This window comes from Glycine max, chromosome 3 (genome assembly GCF_000004515.6).
Source record: "Glycine max cultivar Williams 82 chromosome 3, Glycine_max_v4.0, whole genome shotgun sequence".
In the NCBI taxonomy this organism is placed as follows: Eukaryota; Viridiplantae; Streptophyta; class Magnoliopsida; order Fabales; family Fabaceae; genus Glycine; species Glycine max.
The window spans coordinates 36,122,983-36,140,434 of record NC_016090.4 but is presented as its reverse complement, the minus strand read 5'-3'; the positions used below and the strand labels follow the sequence as shown (position 1 = coordinate 36,140,434).

General features: G+C 30.6%; 1 protein-coding gene and 1 non-coding gene across 3 annotated transcripts; both read left to right on the top strand.

The window, feature by feature from the left end:
* The first annotated feature begins 258 nt into the window (after window positions 1-258).
* MIR1520I (microRNA MIR1520i) lies at window positions 259-402 on the top strand. Its single transcript, NR_048681.1, has one exon. It is a non-coding gene; the product is annotated as a microRNA MIR1520i (primary transcript).
* Window positions 403-2,181: 1,779 nt separating this feature from the next.
* LOC100798481 (putative calcium-transporting ATPase 11, plasma membrane-type) lies at window positions 2,182-14,766 on the top strand. 2 transcript variants are annotated; one of them, XM_003521116.5, is made up of 8 exons: window positions 2,182-2,537; window positions 10,384-10,438; window positions 10,540-12,488; window positions 12,613-12,771; window positions 12,985-13,156; window positions 13,244-13,542; window positions 13,714-14,031; window positions 14,306-14,766. In XM_003521116.5, the coding sequence occupies exons 1-7, from the start codon at window positions 2,364-2,366 to the stop codon at window positions 14,017-14,019; spliced, it is 3,114 nt and encodes a 1,037-aa protein (XP_003521164.1). In that variant the 5' UTR covers window positions 2,182-2,363; the 3' UTR covers window positions 14,020-14,031; window positions 14,306-14,766. The 2 variants fall into 2 exon arrangements, with proteins under 2 accessions (XP_003521164.1, XP_014629236.1); XM_014773750.3 differs by lacking the exon at window positions 14,306-14,766 and having other exon boundaries at window positions 13,714-14,172.
* The last annotated feature ends 2,686 nt before the right edge of the window (window positions 14,767-17,452 follow it).

Here is a 17,452-nt window from a genome sequence, read left to right as displayed (position 1 = left end):
CCTTAAAGTTAAGTAGATTTGATTACTTCAATCATGTTCTATATGTGCTGACTTTTCCATCAAATAATAAAATAGCTATTTGGGTTGTGCTTTCTGAATTTATACTTCTAGGTAAAATTTGCATTTTTATCTCTTAATATATCTTTAGTTTTGGATTTGGTCTCTCAGTAATTTAATTCACAAATTGGGTTCTCCTATTTTATAAAATCGTGCAATATTGATCTCCTAAGTCTCAATTGAACGTTGACCGTTAGCAAATAATGTTGACTATCACGTGTCACGTTCTTATTGGATTATGACTGTCACGTGTCATGTTCTGATTGGTCAATGAAAATAACAATACATTTAATCTTTTATGGAGTTGACATTCAATCAAAACGTGACACGTGACGGTCAACATCACTTGTTTACTGTCAACGTCCAATTGTGACCTGGGAGACCAATATTGCACGATTTTATAAAATAGGAGAACCCAATTCATGAATTAAATTACTGGAGGACCAAATCCAAAATTGAAAATAAATTAAGGGACAAAAATACAATTTTACCTACTTTGTATCTGCCCTTAGGAATAGGATCCGTTTGATAGGAAAAACTTTCTCTTTAGGAATTTTTTCAGTAGAAAAAACAAAGACTCAAAAGTTAAATTGAAAGATTAAAATGAGAACTTACTCTAATGAAAAATATGATTGTAATAACAAAATGTTACATAAAAAAAAACAAAGCATTGACTAAAGCAGGGACGAATCCAAACATGAATTAATGGATGATCGATTTTTTTTACACAATTATTTAATTATATAATTTATAATAAATTATTTTAATTATATAAATAATGTCATTTAAGTGTTATTTATTGTCTAATCTCAAATAAAATATTTTGTTTTCCTTTTTAGTAATATTTTTTTTGTAGAGATAATTTTTATTTTTTCTTTTTCTCGATTAAGTATTTGAGTGTTATTTGAAAGATAAGTTAATTATTATTTTAAAAGTTATAATTAGTTTGTAATAAAAGAATAATTTAATTAATTGAAATATAAAAATATAAAATAAATAAGTATATGCAATATTGATGATTGAATTAAAATTACATTTAAAAAAAAATTAAGAAGACTAACATTGAGAAAACAAAAAAGAAAACTAAAATTGTGAGTCAAAAATTAAAGAGAGAACAAAATTATAAGTTGACTTATTTTAGAAAAAATTTATAAAAAAATTCTAACAATTTTTAACCTCACAATGTTTATATTATTTATATTTGTGATAATATAATTAATTTAAATATTATTATAGATTTTAGCTGTTATTTTGTTAAAATTAATTGTTTTAAAATATAAAAATTACTGATATTAACTTAAAAATAACGAAGAAAAACATTTTTTTAAAATATAAAAATTAATGATATTAACTTAAAAATAACGAAGAAAAACATTTTTTTAAAAAAAAGTTAAAAATACTAAAAAAACCTAAAGATTCAAAGAAATTTTAAAAAAAATTAAATAATATATTTTAACATAACATTCCTAACATCATTTACTTTAAAACAAAATAAATGTGAGCCGCAGTAGCAGTCAAGCATAGCAGCCGGTATGGTATCCCCTAAACATTACTCCATATGTCCCAAATATAAGATATTTTTTTTTAAGTATAATGAATTTTTTTTACTAACTTTATCTTATTTCATATTATTATTTTAAAAATATTATTCATTTAATTAAAATATTAATTTTATTGACTATTTCTTATTCTTATACCAAGTTTTAATAAGGATAAATTGAAAAAATATATTCTTTTTTAATTAAAATTAATACAATTAAATAAAATTAAATAATTTTTTAATTAATATATCATGTTTTTTTATATTTGAGATGAAATAGAATATTTTTTTTCGAAACAAAAATAAATGTTAGCCGCAATAGCAGGCAAGCAAAGCAACTGGTATGATATCCCTTCGGCTTTTAAGTATATGGGTTTTGGTAACCATATCATCAAGATATTAGTTAGAAAATTAAACAATATTTATTATAAAAATCATAATTTTTTTTATAAATTATATAATTTTATACATTTTAATAAAAAATTCTTTTAATTTTTTAATTAATGCTGAAAGACACTAATATTTGCGTAAGTACGTATTCCCCTCCTCTCTAATCTCTATATATTGATATTTGGCAACTCAAAGTGGTGCAGAGCAATATTTCCGTACGCTCTTTGTTTTTCCTTTCATCGTTTTCCTTCTCCATTTATTTGTACGTATTCCACCACTGCTCCCCAAAACGCGCGAGACTTCACTCGCTGGCCTCTTTGAAAAATCAACACCTCTTTTTCTCCTCCTTCTGATTCCGATTCCAATTCCATTGAATATGGAGAAAACTCTCCTCAAGGATTTCGAGCTCCAGCACAAAAATCCCTCCGTCGAAGCCCTCCGCCGATGGAGATCCGCCGTCACTCTCGTCAAAAACCACCGCCGCCGCTTCCGCATGGTCGCCGATCTCGACAAGCGCGTCCAAGCCGAGCAGATTAAGCAGGGGATCAAGGTTTTTTTCTTTCACTTTCCTCCTCTTTTTTTTTATTTCATTATTATTCGTTACTATCTGTTGGTCTGAAAGTGCATCGTAATATCCGTAACCGCCATAGCATAGAAAATTCCAAAAAAAAAAAAAAAAGCCAAGTAAAGCAGAAGAAGGTGCTATCATTAATGATCCTATTGAATATTGATGTGAAATATAAAAAACAAATACTTATAAACAACAAAGAAAGTAGAATATGCTAAGTTTCTGTGTAAGGTTAAAGCTTAAATCAATATATATGCCTTAGATTTTGGAAAAATTAATTAAAATAAACTTTTATAAGACTTGAGTACTAATTGATTTCGAGGCTTAATTTATTTTATCATATTGATCTGTTTTTCTTTGAATGCTTATGGATGTTATAAAAAAGTCTACGCAAATTGAGCTCAAAACTAAAACGAGTGAAAAATAAAATAAAATTAGTCACGAGAGTTTAAGAAAACTTTAAATTACTAGTATTGTTCATTTGTTGTTATTTGTTTATTTCTTGCTTCCATGAGAAAGTATCGTAGTTCTGGTTATTGAGAGAAATGTAAAAAGTGATGGAGGAAAGAATATTAAAATGAGGTCTACATGTGGAATCGTATGAGATAAAATAGAGATAAGAATTGAGGTGGCGTGGTTTTTTTAAATATATTTTTTTTCTCACTTTTTGGTTTGTCTTGAAAGTTGTTTTTAATTAAATGAAATTGTGTGAGGATTCGATTTCGTGTGAAATGTGAACTGAGTTGCAAATGGAGATTGACGCATTGAGCACAGGCAAAAGTTTTTGCCTTTTAACTAAATGGTTTGGAACGTGTGCCACAATGTGAAAAAGTTGAACCTAAGAACACTCAAAACTTTTATTTATTAGCAAAAAAAGGACTCTTTTTGCAATAATACAAAATATTAAAATGGTATTCCTGTTTTAGTAAACGGGAGTTAAATGCTTTGGGTGTTGGGTGTTGCAACTTTGCAAGATGAGTCAATATCTATTTGCCGTATTTTGGAGTGGATTGGAGAGAAAATATGAGAAAGATAAGATGAAAAGAAAAAAGAGAAAAATAATAGATATTATAGAAAAAAATAGAATAAAAATGAAAAATAAATATATAATTTTCTCCTTTTTGTTTTATGCTCACTGGGAGTTCGGTAGGATTATTTTGCGACTCAAGAGTCAGAAAATGTTATTACTATTTACTAACATATTTTCAAGACAATTTTAAATACATTTTTATTATTAGTTATGTGTTATTAAAAATTATAAAATTTTGTGAGTGATATTCTTAATAGTTTTTACTTTTCCACATCTTATGACGTGTGAACGTTCTTTCGTGACGTCAGTGTCTGTACTGCGTCTGCGTGTTTAGTGTTTCTCAAGGTCAAGTCTACCAAATAGGCAATAACAATATAAATATTTTAAAGAAAAAGAAAAGTAAATATGAAAATTTATTTATGATATCATCATGTATCATTTTTATGTGGAAATTTACTACCAGGTGGAGGTAGAGGATTTGTTTCCCGGGGTTTTCTTTTAAAAACTTAAAAGGAGAATTTGGATAATCACAATATTAATAAGTTCTTAGAAATAAAAAAATAAGAAAAAAAGAAAAAAGATTTATCTTAGTTAATTAAAAGAGTTTTAGTTTTCTTATTTAAAAACATGTTGGCCTCTTCTCTTATTTCTCCTAGGTATGGTAAAGATGAAAGAAAAAATTGAAATCCTAATAAAAGAGAAAATTTTAAATTTTTGTTGATAAAAAATAGTTTTTCTGTCTTCTCTTCTTAACTAAGGATACCTTTAGTATGTAATAAAAAATAGCTGAAAAATAAAATAAATGCGTTTAATTTATGATAAACAAAATATTAAGAAGTAGATAGATAAATAAAAGAAATGTGAAATAGATTGAGAATAATTAATGAATTTGGTTTCTTTAAAGGTACGTTTGAAATGAGTGAAAATGGAAGAAAAAAATTGAATGAAAAAACAAATAAAATAATATTATTTTTTGTTTGATTAAAGAGAAAATAAAAGAAAATTTGATCTTAAGAAACAAAAGTTAAAAGAAAAATTATTTTTACTTTAACACCCATTTAAAAAAACTAAATTTTTTGTCTCCCTTATTTTCTTTCCTCTCTATTAAACATGGGATAAATTTCTCTCTTCTCTCATTTCACTTCTATCAAAGTAACCAAACATATTCGCAATTTTTTTTTTATTTCTCGTTTTCTTCTTCACTCTATTTCTTCTTTACCACACAAATGACAAAGAAAATACTGTGTTTCCTTACTTTCTTTGTTCCGTTAATCTTCTTCACCCAAACACGTTACGTTGGAATCGACTGTAATAGGCAAACACCATTGACTCACAGTAGTACTATTAGCTTGGGTCTACGACATGTGTTTGTCAGCATCAGTAGATGTCACTCAAAAGATTGAGCGGTAGTTCTTGATTTGCACAATAGCTGCCATTGCCAAATACATATGATTAGCCCCTTGAAGTAGACTAACTAATACTGATAGTTAATATTGTGTTAAATTCTCAATTTAAATCTTCAAAATACTGTTGGTGCAAAGTTATGAAACACCTTTATATCCCAATTAGTATAATTTGTGACTTTCTTAACAACAAATCAAACAAGCACTGAATGAGAGAAACGGGATGGGGTCATACTGCGTTGTGTTATCTTTTTTCATGATGGCTGTTGTCGTGATATGACTTATGAGCCAAACAACAATGACAAAAATAAGTTGGTCCTGATACTTTACATTGGATGGACGGCAAATAATGTTTTCACGTTGGGACGTGCCAATATATCATGCGGGATTTGATACTTTTAGCTTGGTTCTATTTATTTTAAAAAATTAGGAGTGAGATTAGGAAAGGTAATCAGTCTGAAAATTACAATTTGATTTATCATTTTTCTAACCTAGCTGGTTAGCTTCTATTCCTCTAACTTATTGCGGTCCCATAGGACTATTAATAACACATGTCTCTGGCCTTGTTATGAAATAAACATTGAAATATATTTCTGAACAAGGTCAAAGCAAACTTACAAAAAGGCAATATACACAAGTTATCATTAATTACATTGGAAACGTATCTAGAAATTTTATTTTTTAACCAACTTATCTAGAAATATTATTTTATGAGGATAGAGAAGTATAAATCTAATTTACATAATCATATATGAATAATGAATGATTAAAATTAAAAAAAATTACATATAATTTCTAACGTTTTTTTTTAATTTTGATTATTTTATATATGATTGTATTTTTACTTTATTGTCTCCAATTTATATTAATCTAATTAAGTTATCATTTGTGTATTCCCTGTAGTTTTGACTTTTAACAAACATCCAAGCTTTTTCTAGAAAAAAATGCAAGCCTGGACATTTTTTTTATACATCAGTTGTTTCTTTTTATAGTTTTTTTTTATTATCTAACTACTATATATTAGCCTATGCAATGTGTAAGATAAATTTTTATATCTATACAGTTAAAATTAAAATTTATTACAAATACTTTTTAAGTATTTAAACAATATTATAATTGATATTGTTATAAGCAAATATTTTCAAATGTATAAATTAGATATGATAAATAATTTATGCTATGATATAATATTATTTTTAATTATTGATATTTTAAAAAATATTAAAATTCAATTTAAAATAAAGAAAAAAATAATAAATTGAAAGAGATGAACAATTTGCAAAAAAATCTAGTATAGGGTAAATAATATTTTTAAGCTACCGTTTATTCAAATTAAATTTGAAATTAAAAGTAAGAAATGTATTTGAAAGAAATAAGAAATTAAAAAATAGATGTTTAATACAGTATGTAAGATAAAAGTAGGACATATGATTCAATAATGAGAGTAAAAAATTAGATGTTTAATATAATTTGCACCGAAGTTATCTTGTAGGCCACAGCTAAAGTAATTGAGGTATAAAATTGTGAACTTTCAAGGTAGTCCCTCAGTTTTAGATGATGTTTCAGAGAAAAAAATATATTTTAAAATATATATTATTTTATAAAATTAATGTTATATTAAATATTTTTTAATGATATTTTTTTATAAATATTTAATGGGAGTAGTGTATAATAAAAATAAATGAATAATTAATTAAAAAAATAAAAGATATACTAGATTAATAAGTTGTTTAATATTTTCTTTGAAATTCAATAAATTAATTAAATTTTTTAATATTTATATAAAAATCTTAAATTATGCATTCTCAAATGGAGGAAATAGTATCTTGGAAGTACTTTTTTTGTGTGTGAGAGATCTCGGAAGTACTTTCTATGTACTCCACTACACAAGCAGTTTATTTTAGCATTTAAACTTATTTATCCTAGTGACACAGCCACCAAGAAAGTCGAAATTTCCTGGAAATTTCCTTTGGCAAAATCTGATAGTCAGTCTGACAAAGACATTAATAATAGATATCAACTCAACAGCCATCACACAATGAAGAAATTAAAATAAGAAGGAAGTTGGTACTATTTACTATATAAAAAATATTTAAAATACATTCACATTTCTATTTAAATTTTATTTTTCTTTCCTATTTCTCTCCATTTATTATCACATCATTTGTCATATTTCTCTCTTTTTTTTATTATTTATATGTCTGTTTTTTTTCTTCTACCGATACATCTTAAAAATAGGAGTGTCTTATTATCATTAGTCTTACTCTTTAGTAACCTTTGAAAATGAAACTCGTCTCCTGTATCAGTCTGCAAGTTATGAGCAATTAATATAATTTAAAGATATAAAATTAACTTAATAATAAAAATAAAAAGAAAAAAGGAATAAGTCGTGGATTTGAGTCTTTTCAATAATAGAAATTAACATTAATAATTAATATTTATTGATAAAAAACATTTTTATAGCTTAATAATCATTTAAAAACTCTAATATAAATTTTTATGTTAAAAGTTATTGTAAAAAATGCCTTAAAAACGTTTAATGTTAATAGTTATTTTTTATGCTATAATGTTACAAGTTAAAAATTAATGGTTTATAGTAAAATTGAAAAATTATATAATCGTACCTTATATGTTGATTTTTTAAAATAATTTTAAATTACCGTTAATTAGGAGACTATAGTGAAAAACAGAAAAAAAGAAGAAGAGGAGACTATCATGAAATTTTTTATTTTAATTAAAAAAATTAAAGTAAAGAGGCAAAAATGACCGCATAACATGCCTTGATCTGACCTATAACGTAACCACTCTTGACTGGTCTTTTGCTGCTGAAATTGAGAATGCTTAAAACGCGGTATAGACGCGTCTAGTAAGTTGAGTGTTAATAAAGCCACAGCAACATTCGGAAAAGGCAATGTAAATTGTTGCCGAAATTTCTGCTGCTTGATGTCAACAATGGCGGATGTCGGTCGAGAAAAGTAAAAATTTACTGTAAAAGGGTTCAGACTACTGGAAAACGAGGGTTTTGCCTGAATCCTAGTCCTGATAATTGATTAACAGTTAAGAAAGAATTTAGTTAAGAATTTATTTAATAAATTCATCATAAGATTAATGGTGAAATTTATTGAAATGAGTTAAAAAGAAGTCTATGACACAATCGAAAATCCCATGGATTTAAATTGCCGTCGCCTTGTGGGGAGCCAAAAAAATCTTGCGGAAAGATACGGTTGATGCGGCTGCAATTGCGATCGATTACAGAGTATCAAAATACCTTGAACTTGGAAAATCCTAAGATTGCCATTATCTAAAGACATTCCGTAGTTGGCAAGAGCATCTGCTGGTGCATTTATCTCCTGAACAATATGTCGGCAGAAATAGGTAATAGTAGGCTCGAGCATTGAATTGATATATCTAACCAGAGTAGAACAGGTATGGTGGATATGAACCCCAATATTTATCATGTTAACAGATAAGAGGGAAACCCTTTCAACACATTCTGGAGAAGCACCTGTTGATGGCTAATTTTAGACCATGAAAAATAGCCCAGAGTTCGGCCTCGACTATGGAATAACTACCCAAATTGCAAGCCACAGCTGATAAGAAATAACCACTATGATCTCTGAGGATACTGCCGGCTGCTGCTATTTGAGAGGCATAAGCATAAGCTCCATCTCTGTTAATTTTTATGAATCCCTCATCAGGAGGGTTCAAGAAAAAAAAAAGCTGCTCCGGATGATGAAGCATTGTGGATGAATTTGCTCTCCTTTCATTGTGGGTCTTTAATTAGAGCCAGCTGATCTGAATGGCAAACAGCCTTATGAATGGAGAAATCAGTGGAAAAGAGAGGGGCAAAAACAACTTCTAACTTCTTTTTCAAATGGCATGGATTGAGAAACCAAGAATGAAGGTTTTGGTTCCGAAAATTTTGTTCCTTGAACCGGTGAAGAGAGGTTAGGAGCTAAACCTGTTCTGCTGTAGAACAATCTCTTGGAGCATGGACAGTAATCTCTTCACGCTGTTGGCAGAGGGAGCATTTGTGGTGATATTTCAGTGATGCCTAAGATAGTTGGTTGGGAGAGCATCATGGGCTGACTTCCAAAGAAACAATTTCACTCTTTTCGGACCTGGCCTGTCCCAAATACTCTTGAATAGGTTGTAGTTACGATAAATAGAAGCAAGATTGAAATTCCCATTAGTAGAAAACTTCTAGATCAAGGAATCATTTCCATTCTCTATAGATGGTAGCAACATTCCACAAATAATACAAACTACGTGGCTTGGGAGCATTTCCTCAAGAAAGTCGTAATTCCAAGAGCCATCCTGTGCAGTGGCTTCAATAACTTTTAAATCCCAATCTGAATCCCCCAGGGACTTCAAAGCCAATTTTGAAAGGGTTAAAGAACTTTTTTGGAACTTACTTAACAAACCTGTTTGGTCTAATTCTTCCAAGTGCTGCAAGCAGAGACTTGTTAGAGAAGACTCATTGGAGCTCTTCAGAGGTCTGTTAATCGTGGTGAATGGCAGTTGATCAGGGTGTGTTTAAGAGAAAGAGATTAGACTCAAATGTAACTCCTTCTCCAATTTACCTCACAAAGTTGAACTTGAGGTTTGTATGGCCCAACTAGCATGTCCCTTGGCAATAATGTAGACGTGTTTCATTTCATTATTCATTTATATGTTGAAACATTAATAAAGGGGTTTTCCCTCCAACCCTTTTGACAATGGTTATATTCGACAAAACTAACTGAAAAACTAGTTAGAAGTTGGTAGTTGAAAGCTGAAAAATTAGCTTATTAAATTATAAATGTTGAATAAAACTAATTATTAAAGTAATTGAAATATAAAATCATAACAAGGACAATAAAATCATGATTTATTTTAAAAAAGACAAACAGAAAATTGATAAATATATTAATGATAAAAAGAAAGAAAATATAAAAAATTAGAAGTTAACGTTTTAAAAAAGTTACTTTAGCATTTCAAAAAACATTAGAAGCTATTAATTTTTTTTTTTACCAAACAGTCAAACAAACTTTTCAGTCGAAAATGTTTTGTCAAACATAGTCAATATTGATAAAAGTGACCGCTCCGCATTATGATTAACCATTCTTTGTGAGTTTCGAGTGAAAAATGTTACTTTCAATATTTCTTGTACTGGTTATCATCTAAACCTGCTTCAAAAATAATCATGATTAAGATGGAAATGCTAACATATTTGTCCTTAAATTTTAATTGAGTTTTCTTGAAAGAATTCTCCTTAACTTCATAAAGTTTAAATTTGTGATGAGATATGTGATCATTTTCTTACTTTTAATGAGGATTTCGCTACCTTCCATTATGTATGTTGTCAATTTGTCGTTACCAGTTTTACAATTCTCTCTTTGGTTTACTATGTCAGGAAAAAATTCGAATTGCTCTCTACGTTCAAAAGGCAGCATTACAATTTATTGATGGTACGGTGATCCAATTTCAAAATTCAAAGTTCTTATCATTCTTTAGAACTAATCACTTTCTCTTCATATGTTTTCTAAGCTGATCTGGTTTTCTTATGCAGCTGGTAATCGAGTTGAGTACAAACTATCAAGTGAGGCAAGAGATTCTGGTTTTGGTATTCATCCAGATGAGATTGCATCTATTGTTCGTGGTCATGATAACAAGACCTTAAATGATATTGGTGGAGTTGAATCCATTGCAAGGAAATTGTTAGTTTCGGTTGATGGAGGTGTCAGCGAAGAGAGTATAAATAGCAGACAACAGATTTATGGATTCAATCGTTATACCGAAAAACCTTCTAGATCGTTCCTGATGTTTGTGTGGGATGCATTGCAGGACTTAACTCTAATCATTCTCATGGTTTGTGCTGTAGTTTCTATAGTTATAGGGATTGCCACTGAAGGGTGGCCAAAGGGAACTTATGATGGTGTGGGAATCATACTCAGTATATTCTTGGTTGTCGTTGTTACAGCTGTCAGTGATTACAAGCAGTCCCTGCAGTTCAGAGATTTGGACAAAGAGAAGAAAAAGATATTTGTTCAGGTCAATAGAGATGGGAAAAGACAGAAGATCTCAATTTATGATATAGTAGTTGGTGATGTTGTTCATTTGTCAACTGGGGATCAAGTTCCAGCTGATGGGATTTTTTTATCAGGATACTCTTTGCTTATTGATGAATCAAGTTTGTCAGGTGAGAGCGAACCTGTAAATATAACTGAAGAAAAACCTTTTCTTCTCTCAGGAACCAAAGTGCAGGATGGTCAGGGGAAGATGTTAGTTACAACTGTTGGCATGAGGACTGAATGGGGAAAATTGATGGAGACTCTAAACGAGGGAGGAGAGGATGAAACCCCATTGCAGGTTAAATTAAATGGAGTAGCTACTATTATTGGTAAAATTGGTTTGACATTTGCCATTCTGACATTTGTAGTGTTGACAGTTAGGTTTGTGGTCGAAAAAGCGCTTCATGGTGACTTTGCTAGTTGGTCTTCAGATGATGCAAAGAAGTTACTGGACTTCTTTGCTATTGCTGTAACCATAATAGTTGTTGCAGTTCCTGAAGGATTACCACTGGCTGTGACACTCAGTCTTGCTTTTGCAATGAAAAAACTAATGAATGACAAGGCACTTGTAAGGCATCTTTCTGCTTGTGAGACTATGGGTTCAGCTAGTTGCATTTGCACAGATAAGACAGGGACATTGACCACTAACAAAATGGTGGTTACTAAAGCATGGATATGCGAAAAAGCCATGCAGATAAAAGGTACTGAGAGTGCAAACGAACTGAAAACATGTACATCTGAAGGAGTTATAAACATCCTTTTGCAGGCTATATTTCAAAACACTTCTGCTGAAGTAGTTAAGGATGATAAAAATGGAAAGGACACAATATTGGGAACCCCAACAGAATCAGCATTATTGGAATTTGGATGCCTTTTGAGTGCTGATTTTGATGCGTATGCACAGCGTAGAGAGTATAAGATACTCAAAGTTGAGCCATTCAATTCAGTCCGAAAGAAAATGTCCGTGCTTGTGGGTCTTCCTAATGGAGGAGTCCGAGCTTTCTGCAAAGGTGCATCAGAAATAATATTAAAAATGTGTGACAAAACTATTGATTGCAATGGGGAAGTTGTTGATCTTCCTGAAGACGGGGCAAATAATGTCTCTGATGTTATAAATGCCTTTGCCTCTGAAGCTTTGAGAACTATTTGTTTGGCCTTCAAAGAGATAAATGAAACCCATGAACCCAACAGCATTCCTGATAGTGGCTATACTCTAATAGCCTTAGTAGGAATCAAGGATCCTGTACGCCCTGGGGTTAAGGAAGCTGTTCAAACTTGTATGGCTGCTGGAATAACTATCCGCATGGTTACTGGTGATAACATAAATACAGCTAAAGCTATAGCTAAAGAATGTGGTTTACTTACCGAGGGTGGTCTAGCCATAGAAGGTCCAGATTTCCGTGACTTGTCTCCTGAGCAAATGAAGGATGTCATACCAAGAATCCAGGTTCTGGTTTCATCTCAAATTCTGTGACATTCAGTCCTGGAGGACAGGGAAAAGGGATAGGATAGGCGATTTGTATCCTCTCTTGAGATGCTTGACTTTTCTTTTGTACTTGATATGGTTTCAGGTGATGGCACGATCCTTACCGCTCGACAAGCATAAGTTAGTTACCAATTTGAGGAAAATGTTCGGTGAGGTTGTTGCTGTTACTGGCGATGGAACTAATGATGCCCCTGCACTGCGTGAGGCAGACATTGGACTTGCAATGGGCATAGCAGGAACTGAGGTTTGTATCTCTTGTGTACTATTATGATAATTCTGACAGTTACGAGTTGTTTTAGTTTTGTTAATTCTCCTGCATTATGTTTTAAGATATAAGGTGTTATCTTCTATTCTAGTTAGTAGTTACATCATTTATTTACCGACTCTTTAATTTTTCCTTTGCTGCCATTGATACCTATTAACATTTTTTGTCCTTCATAATTAATTTCATTTACAGGTCGCTAAAGAAAATGCTGATGTCATTATAATGGATGATAACTTCACGACTATTGTCAATGTTGTCAAATGGGGACGTGCAGTATATATAAACATTCAAAAATTTGTGCAGTTTCAATTGACAGTTAATGTTGTTGCTCTGGTTATCAACTTCATTTCTGCATGCATCACTGGTTTGTTGGTTAATAGAATTTGTTTTCCCTTTTATTTTCTGTTGAATTTGTTTCAAGCAACATGGGTGATAGTCTTCCTTCTTTCAGGATCTGCTCCACTCACAGCTGTTCAGTTGCTTTGGGTCAACTTGATCATGGACACTCTTGGGGCATTAGCCCTGGCTACTGAACCTCCTAACGATGGACTTTTGAAAAGACCCCCAGTTGCAAGAGGAGCAAACTTTATCACCAAACCTATGTGGAGGAATATCATAGGTCAAAGCATATATCAATTAATTATCCTTGGGATTCTAAATTTTGATGGGAAGAGGCTGCTCGGACTTGGTGGTTCAGATTCAACAAAAATACTCAACACGTTGATATTCAACTCCTTTGTATTTTGCCAGGTACACTCTCCATGCACCATGTCCTAATTGTTGTTTATACTTAATAGACTCCAAACATGTGAAACTCTGAGGATGGATGCTAAAAAATAAAAGTTCAAACCTTAAAAAAAATGGTACGGTACATTGTTTTCCATTTATTTAGCCAGCTGTTTTCCATTTCTATTCTTCCAGGTGTTTAATGAGATAAACAGCAGAGATATTGACAAGATAAACATATTCAGAGGCATGTTTGACAGCTGGATATTTATGGCGATAATTTTCGCCACCGCTGCATTTCAAGTGGTGATAGTTGAATTCCTTGGAACGTTTGCCAGCACTGTGCCTCTAAACTGGCAATTCTGGTTACTAAGTGTGGTAATCGGAGCATTTAGCATGCCTATAGCTGCTATCCTCAAGTGCATCCCAGTTGAAAGAGATGCTAGTAAGCAGCACCGTGATGGTTATGAGGCACTGCCATCTGGTCCGGAGCTGGCATAAAATATTAGAAGAGTATGGTTTCGTTTTCCCTTTCTTTTGTTTTTGGGTCATGAACATTTTTTGGTTTCGTATTTTGGTTTTTAGGACACTAACCTTTCGAAAAACAAGTAGATGAACATTGACATGAATTGCCTAACCAAGCTACTTTTTTTACATTTGGGCATTACCCGGCTTGCTTTGCTGATTTCTTCTGCTAGTGTAGTGTGTGCTTTTAATGCTGCCATTCGTTACCGCATTCTAATTCTATGTAGTTTTGAGAAGACTTGATACCATACTAAATTTCCAGGCATGACAAAACATATATGGGTGTTGAGTAAAGAAATGATTGAAGGCAAATATGCCAACAACAGTCCTCTCTGCGCACTGAACATAACTAGTTTATATCTGTTTATGTCAGAACCAGCTGTTTGAGGAGCATTTTTATTTGAGAACAGTTCCAAAACTTTTGCAATTCGTTACTTAACATAAATTCATTTAAGAGTCTTGTTGTGCAAAACTCAAAAAATAAAAACCTTTCATGACAAGGGGGATGCTCATGCTATCTGATACTCCACATATTTTGCACTCCTGCATTTGAGCAGTGTGTGGACCATTTGGATTGTAATACAAAGATCTCAGCACTTGCTACATTTATAATGACGTTCATTTTTGTTGTACAGAAACTAGTTAGTCATCGAACTTCATAGTTCACTGGTGCATTTTTGTAATGTACAATATATTTTTTTGTAATATACTTTTTTACATGTTTATAGTCTTGGAATCTTTTTACGTAGTGTTTGGTTAGAGGAAAATGGAAGGCGGGAGGAATTTTTTTATAACTTTTATTAGTTGATTTAATTTTTACGGGGGAGGAAGCAGGGGAATAAAGGGGAGAGGAAGGAGATTTAAAACATTGAAATATTTGTATTTTTTGTTTTACGGACTGTAGTTATTTTCAGTAGTGCAGGATAAAAAAAATTATCTCACATTTATTATGAGGTCATAAAAAAATAGTCTTACCTATATTTTATTCCTGGAAAAAACATAATCACAAGTTCTACTAATATTTAATTTGACAGAAAAGGCAGAGAAAAATTATTCCCTTGGAATAAGAATAAGTAAAAATTTATATTTATCCTCTAATTAACCACTATCCCACTATTATGTCTTTATTAAAAAAATTTCAATCCCACAAATTTTATTTTTATCCCGTTAATGTTCCCGCAATTTGATTTACTATTACTTTTATTCCCACATTGTACAATAATTTTTTATTTTTCCTCCATTCCTTTTTTAATAAGAATTTTTTTTTTTCAATTATCATAACTGTCGAATACATGCAAAGAAAACAAGAAATGTAACAAAAGTTTTTGTAATAAAGATATTTTAGTAATTACAATAGTGAATGTACTAGCTTATTTTGTATTTGAATTGTTAAGGTTGTAATTTTTAAATGAACATCTTTTAAATGGAGTTTAATTTTTATGATTATAATTTTTTACATGAAACTTAGTTAGAGAAGCACGAACACCCGTTATATTAGCATTATTACATTATTTTTAACATGATAAAATATTAATAATACATTGTTTTTATTAGTTATTTAATATATTATATCAAAAAAATATTATTTAATTAGTACTGGTTCAATTACACTTGAACCAACCTTTACTGGTATAATCATCGATCCGGTTTTAAAAATCTTGATTTTAATCATTCATGTGAATATAAAAAATAATATCTACCTATTTTAATATTTAACCAAACACATATTTTAATAATACCCACAAATAATATTTTTAGGACTAAAAATTTTATCTATAAAACAAACATCTCCTTTATATTTTGAAATTTAAAATTATAAGAATACAAAATTAAATTAAATTTTAAAATATTTGTTCTCCCCTTTTAATCAAACAAGAAAATGGTTACTTCTCCCCTTCCTATTAAAATCTTTCTCCTTCTCTTACCATGAAATCTCTTTTTTCCTCCTCTCCATTAAAATTCTCCTGATCTTTTCCTTTCCTTGGAACTAAATAGTCCCTTAGTTCAGAATGAATAATTCTAAGCCTTATAACTACATCCTCTAACTAAAATTTGTACTTTTTTAATTATAAATATTAAATGTGTTTATATTTTTAAGACGTTAATGTATTTATTTCTTCATTTAATACTTTATAATGTAGTAAGAAAATGTGTAGGATGATATACCATTACTCATTTAAAATCTATGCTAATACAAAACAATCCTATCTTGAGTTCTTATTTACTAGGCATGGCAATAGGACGGGACCGGCAGGATTTTGTTTACCCCGTCCCCGCCCCCAAAACACAATGGGGATGTAGATTTACCTGTCATCTCCACCCCTGATGAGGTTGGATTTTTCCTGTCCCGCCCCACCCTTGTCATGCTTATAACATCCTATAGAAATTATAATTTTTTATAGAATGAAAAAAATAATTTTAAATAACAATCACAACATATTTCTAGATTATACATGACAACATAAAAATCTAATTCAATAGTAGTATAAAATTCAATCCAATAGTTTTAGGTTTTAGTGTGTTATATATATGCAAGAATATTTTTATAAATTAATTATTAGAGGAGCGGGTTCGGATAGGTATTAATAACTCCAAGCCTGACTTTGGTTGTCCAGAAAAACTCGAACCCAACCCCGATCCCGATCAATTCAGGTTTTCCCCATCAAAATCGAGGGGAGAAGGTTGGTTCGGGATGGATCCCGCAAGTTTGGCCCCACTGCCATGCCTATTTACCACATGTCAACCTATAAGTGCATATTAATAGTACCATAATGTTTCTATTTTAAAATTGAAAGTCCTTTAAACAAAATTCCAAGTTAGAAAAGAAAAGATGATAAAAGAAAGAAGAAATGAGAAATGTGTGTATATTTAAAAGAGACCCAATTTGAGTATTTCTTTTAAATTTATTCCTTTCATTTTTTTGCATTTGATTTTTTTTATATCCAGATTCTCTTTTAATTTCTACGACGTTGAAATATTTTTAGACTACATATTCTGAGCAATCATCCCCATTGCATTGATTCCTTCAATTTTGTATTTGTCATTGTCTTCTCCAAGTCTTTTCTAAGTCTTTCTTAAGGTGAGAAAATGTAAAGCCAAATTGAGATGAATATAAACTTTCTCTTTTTCTTTTTTGTTTTTGCATTTTCTTATCTGAGAGGCTTCTATTTTTTTCACTTTTACATTTTATCATTCCCTTTTCATTTGTTTACTTCGTATGTTTTTGTCTATAATGAACGTGAGCATAATGACAGTAAAGTGTGAAGGGCAAGATGCAAGATGGTGCTCAAGATCCTAGTTTGATATCAACTTTCTCTTCATTTGTAATTATTGCCACTGACGCATTCCTAAGCATAATTTATCGTGCTTCAACTCATCACATAGTAAAAAAATAAATCGGCACGTTTAC

Bases quoted from the DNA above. Each gene is read 5' to 3' on its own strand.
- LOC100798481 (XM_003521116.5), top strand. From the start codon at position 2,364: ATGGAGAAAACTCTCCTCAAGGATTTCGAGCTCCAGCACAAAAATCCC. The intron at 13,157-13,243 runs GTTTGTTGGTTA...TCCTTCTTTCAG, and splicing joins CATTTCTGCATGCATCACTG to GATCTGCTCCACTCACAGCT. The intron at 13,543-13,713 runs GTACACTCTCCA...CTATTCTTCCAG, and splicing joins ACTCCTTTGTATTTTGCCAG to GTGTTTAATGAGATAAACAG.